This window comes from Morone saxatilis, unplaced genomic scaffold (assembly GCF_004916995.1).
Source record: "Morone saxatilis isolate NCDOM2014 unplaced genomic scaffold, NCSU_SB_2.0 Contig16, whole genome shotgun sequence".
NCBI classification, from domain to species: domain Eukaryota; kingdom Metazoa; phylum Chordata; class Actinopteri; family Moronidae; genus Morone; species Morone saxatilis.
In genome coordinates this window covers 27034896-27041543 of record NW_023339718.1, presented here as the reverse complement: position 1 = coordinate 27041543, position 6648 = coordinate 27034896, and the positions used below count along the sequence as shown (strand labels likewise).

The following is a 6648-nucleotide window of genomic DNA, read 5'->3' as shown; positions in this document are numbered from 1 at the left end:
CTGGCATCTTAGCAGCAGCAGCTGTTGTCAAAGCTAGAGAGGTACATTTCAAAATGACTATTCAAATGAGAAAATGCTTTCAGCGCCGTTAACTGTTTGCCAGTCTCCACACAGTTTGGCTGAAGAGGGCACACACAGTTCAATAGACTGGCCTATAATGCAGTGTACAATCGTGGATCTCGCCATTGTCTGTTTTGAAATCCCTCGTTCTGAATTCAATATGCCCATCTAAGAGCTGAGCCTTGGAGACAGAGCCGGGAGCAGAGCGAGGGATGAGTACAGCTACAGTTTTTCAGAGTGCTGTTCATCCATTGAGTCTGGGCTGAGGTGGCCTTGGAGTGCTGAGAGGCCTGGGGGGAAGGGAGGCAAGCGAGACAAGCGCTGAGAGAAACAACACTTGTCGTGAGGCAATCTCATCAAGCTGCACACATCAATAGTACAGAGGCAGAAGTGACAAAAAATATTTGGTAATAGAGTTTGTAGGGAACGCAATGCACCGACTGAACTAGGTTAGAGCATTGTTTCCTCTTGGAAATCTGACTTATGGAGGCTATATAGCATCTGTTCTACTGTTCCTGTGGTAACTTCATCATTCTCATCATCCGCTGCTGCTGATGAGCTTGTACAATAGGTGTATCTATAGAAGCATACTGCCCTCTAGTGCTTTTATCTATCTATCTATCTATCTATTCCTATCTATCTATCTATCTATCTAAGTTTCTATCGTATCTATCTTCAACCCCCCTATCTATTCCTATCTATCTTCTATCTATCTACATCTGCACCTATTGTTAAATTGATTTATTTTGCAATTACCTTAACTTTATTTCCAGGGCGCAAATACAGACACTTGGCTCCTAGAAAATGAGACTCAACAAGTTAACTATCTTCAGGCTTCCCGACGCCTTTATATCTTTCTCGGCTATGTTTGGTTGTTTTCATTACTATTTTTTTAAGTTATTATTATAAAAGTTACCTACTGTAGGTTGAATGTAGTGATCAAGGCTGCAAATTACATTCTGCCATATGCCTGTAGAGTAGCCTATTTAATGAAATTACCTTATTTCTCCCGGATGAATATAAAAATTGATTTGCTTTTTTAAGTCAATGATATTTGATATCAGATGTAAATATGACACTCAAACTGCACAGGTTTGCAAACTCTATATAAAGTGAGGAGCCACGCATTGCTCAGGGCTGAAAGAAAGTGAGAATATGCCGTGCTACTGTGTATGTGCTACCTCTTTGATGGCCTGCCACTTGAGGGCGTTGTCTTCACTGATGACACTGTCGGCCACGCTGATGAAGTGCTGGCTGAGCTCCTGGATGTTGTCCTGGCTGTGGTTGGCGTTGTCGGCGAGCGACTGCGTGGGGATATCAGCGGCCAGAGACAGCAGCTGGATAAGCGACACCATGTCTGTTGGCTGCAGTCCCTCCTGCTGGGTGTCCTCCAGGGCCTGGACAGAGATGTCCAGCAGGGCAGATGCCTGGGCCAGGCTGCTCAGCCCTGATGGCTGCTGCCCCAGCACTGCCTGCAAAATGGTGTAATAAAATAGGAAAAAATTAATGTTCCACCCAAAATACACCTTAAAACCCTCTCTGGTTGAACTGAAGACAATTATTAATTCCATGTTAGGTGTGATTAACAGGCTAAGAAGAAATTTGACCGCAAAAAGACAAACAAACAACAAAAAACAAACTGTTTGTAAAACAGAAAGGGAAAGCTGTTTTAATGATGTATGGGTTATCTACCTGGGTTTTGTTGGAAAGTTTCATCAGATGGTTCATAAAGGCAGTGGGCTGAGAGGTCTGAGAATCACTCATCTGCTTCATCTTCAGGTATCGCTCTGTGCCAAAAACAATCACATCAGTGTGGATGATGTAATTGCAGGATGCTCTGCTGCCCAAAGAACTTATTCTTTAGCTGAGAGTTCAACCCTGAGCCTGCTGAAGCGTCCTAGAGTAAAACACTGCCAGCAGAGACTGACCTCTGGGTCAGGGAGAATTGCCTCACATAAGGCTCAGATATTATAATTTACTGACAGCAGGCAAACCTTTATACATTTGTACTATTTATTTTATCAGTCAGTAACCACTGAAGGTCACAGCTCAACACTATTTAGCGCCAAAATAAAATGCTTCACATCATGTATAACAGCTCATGAAGCATTTTCAGATGGCTACTGTTTACCATATACCACTACATAAACAAATCTCATATCTATAGCCTATTGTGTTTCAGCAAGATTATACAGTAAATAAAACAGCATGTCAGTGAATTTGCCATATTTCTTCTTTTATAGGCACGGGTAAAAACAGGGCTGTAGTTATTGTATAGTGATGACAAAAGTTGGTTATTGAAAAACAGAAATGCTATGTAAACCTCTGTATATGTACAAACTCTTATTATTTGTCTTCACTACAAAGAGCACTGTGCTTTACTGTCTTATCTTTGACTGATGTCCAATTCTTGCAACTTTTTAGAAGAATATTGACTTTAAATATAAATATAGTTATAATTTGGAGTCCATTTCTCAGCTTTGAATAGAGTCTGTGCATATTCCTTTCAGACACATACAACCTCAACAACTTTCACCAAAAAAGGTAGGTTAGCCTGTGCGTAGCCCAGTGGTTCTAAATCAGCTTTAATGTTCTCACTGCATTGTTAGACTTTGATTTTAAAGTAAATGTTAAAGATCATATATATATATATATATATATATATATATACTACAGCCTTTGTCTATCGCTTTATGCAGACTACACCATAATGTATTTAGAGTCACTGTATCCAGTAATCATTACCACTTGCATTCTATCATTAACATTAACATTTGGAGTGTGTGAGGCTCACCTCTGCTGCTCCTGCAAATGAATGGCAGTGGATCAGAACAGTCCGTCAGGCCGAACAATGGCTGCTCATCTGACCAGCTCTGCAGCGTCCTGCAGCCCTGCAGCTCCATCTGCTGGTGCACTGCTACTCACACATTTATAAGATTATATATTCATACACACAGTTACACACAGTTACACACACACAACAAGAGTGAGCTTGAGTATGTCTAAATGTCTTCAGTTATGAAAATTTGGAGCAACGGGTGAGATTTAGCTCAAAGAAAAGATGGCATTTAAGGGTCACTGAGGGTCAACAGGAAATTAAAGAATCATAAGTTTATTATAAAAACAAATATGTTAGGATACTTATTAAAGCTTGAATTGTTATTCTAAAAAAAAACTGACTGCACGGATATTGTGAGAGAAAAAGAAAGTCAGACAGTGAGGGAGTTTCTGTTCACCACTGTATGGAGTTTTGTTCTTCCCCAAGCTGCCCCCGCACTGCTGCCTGGAGCTGTAGGAATGCCCACCATCCATCCATCCCTCCCTTCCTGCCTCTCTGTCTCACTTCCACTCCCCTTCATTCTGTCCGCTCAGTCATCCTAATGTATTTTTAGAGGTGTCTCTGTGTCAGACTGTTCAGTTTCACACTGTCTGGTTCTGTCCTCTTTAGGGAGGAATTATTCCTGAATGACACAGGAAACTTAGAGCAACTATTAGATAAGTAATGCATCCCTTACTGATCTGGAATCATAAAAGGTATAACTACAGGGTAAGGATAAGAAATAGATGGAAGCTGCCCCACACAGAATATTATGACTGAAAATCAATGCTATATGGACAAAACAAGAATAATACAATATGTAAATACATTAACATTGAGAACAAATAGTCAAGAGAAAGGTACAAAATTTACTACAAGAGCAGGTAGTCAACTTTGTTTATGATCCTTTTTGCAAAATGGTGATTTACAGTGACATACTAAAATGTTGAAACACTTTAATTCAAGTCTTGAATGCTGTTCATCCTGTGTCTTTGCATCATGCCTATTCTAATCCAACATATCAAGATAGTAATTTAAATTACTCAAGCAGTCAGACAGTCAGATGGGTTTATCCAGATTATCTTGGAGGTGAAACTGACAGTGAGCGCAACTGAAATGTCTGTAAGTAATCCTTCATTAAACAGGAACACTATGTGTATGCACAACTATGGTAAGAAGATTAGGTAAAAGTATATATATATAGTCAATTTGGGCTATATGATAGTTTGGGTAACATACCTTTCTCCTTTTTTGAAATCATTTTCATTGATCTGGGTTTTTATTTCATTTCTCCTTTTCCTGTCACTTTGACCCGGATGAGCAATTAAGTGAGTACAATGATATTATTACAGAAAGATAGGGCAGTCAAAACTACAAATAAATATATATATAACCCAAGATGGAATTAATCAGGAAACCCTAGGATACCTTATGAAAAAGGACTACAAAACCCCAATCATGTGGTGTGAACTCACTACAAATGACTATAGTAGTAAAATAAACGTAGTGCCAGCCAGCAAAAGATGAACTGGCTCAACTTTCAGTGCAATGTCATTTGGCAAGACACTATAAGCCAATCAAATATATGCAACTGGAGGTTTCTCATAGATTATGTTGTGATGTCAGCTCTGTTAAAGGCAGCCCCTCGTTTTTTTGAATAAGGTTACTGCATTGACACAGCCAATGCAATGCTTCAGCTGAGTGCCGAGTGAAAAGTTGAACCTGGTTCAGACAACGTCATCTGGCAAGACCATAGGGATAACTTCCTAGAGTTGTCAAATCAAGTTTCACCGTTTTATAAATGAATTCACAGAGTTTTGCAGTGCGATAAGCCTTTAAATTCATGGATCCATTACTCAAACTGGACCTTCTGGACCTCCTGTTGTCATTTTGTGCCTCTCTCCTACTGAGAAATGTATTTTGTCCTCCAGATTTAAGATTTACAGGAAGATTGAATATAACAGAGACATTTGATGGACACTTTGGAAATGGTTAGCCTTGTCAACCATTATGAGATACTGACTTGACAGAAATTGTCCCTGAAATGGGAGCATATACAAAATGTGATCTTACCTTGGCAAAACATAAGGACCTGCACCTCTTTGACCACTGGATCTCTGCTTAGGTGATCAAGATTCCAACTGTAAAGCATTTCCTGGGCCATGGGTGAACATGCGTTGAAGGCAAGTACATGGCTTTTTTCCAGAGACATATTCCAAACATTCAGGTCAGTGATATTTCCAAAAAATGGCTCTGTAAAATTCCCTCCAAATGAATCTTGGTCCTGACCCAGAATGAGTATCCCATCTCCGTAAATATCCCTGGAAGTGTCTGTGCCTGATCCCATGTCCTTCCTGTCCCCATCCACATAGATAGCCCAGTGGCCACTGCTCCGGTGCCACGTCACACAGATTTGATGCCAAGCTCCGTCATTGGGGAAGGACGCCTTGTACGGCAGGTGCTTTCCATGGATGATGAGCGCCAGGAGGATGCGTCCCTGCATGTCCACTTGGCCTCGTAGTTGGAACTCATTGGTAAAGACAGGCGCAGCATAGGAGAAGATGGTAGACACCTCATTCCAATCTGGGTTCCATTGAACACGAACACACACACTGACGGACGACAGGGCAGGAAAAGGCATGTTGACACGAGCAAAGCCCTCATGGGATTCCTTTGGGAAGTTTAGAGCTGAGAACTGTAAATCTAAACAAGAGCAGAAGAAGTCATCATATTTTATTGCCTTTCTTACTTTATTAGCTCATAGAATCACTGATTGCACTCACATTGTTTGGAGAGGGCCACAGGTTTGGAGGCTGCTTTGCTGGGATTCCTGACCCAAATAGGTGAGAGAAGTCCGGTCTGGCGAAGCAGCTCCAAGGCTCCTTCCCGGTCCTCCGACTGGTCCAGGGTGGCAAGGGAGCTGAACTGGCCTCTGCAGATGCTCTCAGCCCTGGAGTGGGCTAGTGAGTCATTGACCAGCTGGAAGGCCCACTGAGAAGTTAGATGGACCAGACTGGATTGTCCTGAGGAGTCAGACACAGAAAACAATCAAAACAAAAGCGTGTATAAAAAATAATAAGGCATCCATCAAAAACGTATTTAAGGATTTTTTTGATGGATCAAGTGGACAAACAGAAGACAGTACTGTGAATTGAAACTGCTGGCCACTATATGGCCACTAAAAGTGATTAACAGTCTCACCACGTGAATCCCCCACTCTGTCTGGCCCAGCATGTGTTGGCTCACTCTCACATACCACCTACAGGAGAAAGAGTTTATTTTATTATTTTAACAGTTGCTGTGAAGCTGGTCCCTGCACATGTAATACTCTATAAGCAGCATCCTTGGTATTAAAATGGTCCAAAGTTACAGAGACAATCAACAATACAACAACAAAAGTAAGTAAGTGAGTTAAAAATTAAACAAATGGCTCGTTATATTATGAAGTATAGAATAAGAATGTTATTACCAGAAAGAAGAAGAGTATGAGTCCAGTATGCAGGGCTCCAGTCATCTCTAAGCCAGTGTAGTCTCCAACTGAAATAACCCACTGAATTTAGCTAGAAAATATTTCTAATGGATCCAGATGTACTTCCCTTTAGAAAAAGGTCTGTATCTTTGTCGAGTCACAAAGTAAATACAAGATCTTATTGATTATGGGTGTTTAAGCCAATAATATTTCAAATGTAGCTTCGAGTATTGCATGGCAAGGCAAGCCAGAAGCATTTTAGTGTGTCACTCTTCAACTGGTAGTTTAAAAAAATTCTTTA

The 6648-nt window shown here is 40.7% G+C and overlaps 1 protein-coding gene across 1 annotated transcript in view; it reads right to left on the bottom strand.

The window, feature by feature from the left end:
- adgrd2 (adhesion G protein-coupled receptor D2) overlaps nucleotides 1–6392 on the bottom strand; it is a gene marked incomplete at its 3' end in the record, with an annotated part of 26512 nt that extends 20120 nt beyond the window's left edge. The window contains exons 1-8 of the mRNA XM_035658891.1: nucleotides 6348–6392; nucleotides 6080–6137; nucleotides 5662–5901; nucleotides 4952–5581; nucleotides 2855–2977; nucleotides 1753–1847; nucleotides 1242–1532; nucleotides 1–7 (exon numbers count right to left, since the gene is read on the bottom strand). The exon at nucleotides 1–7 is cut by the window's left edge and continues 123 nt beyond it. Coding sequence (XP_035514784.1) covers nucleotides 1–7; nucleotides 1242–1532; nucleotides 1753–1847; nucleotides 2855–2977; nucleotides 4952–5581; nucleotides 5662–5901; nucleotides 6080–6137; nucleotides 6348–6392 — 1489 coding nt within the window. The remainder of the gene's footprint in view (nucleotides 8–1241; nucleotides 1533–1752; nucleotides 1848–2854; nucleotides 2978–4951; nucleotides 5582–5661; nucleotides 5902–6079; nucleotides 6138–6347) is intronic.
- Nucleotides 6393–6648: the final 256 nt, after the last annotated feature.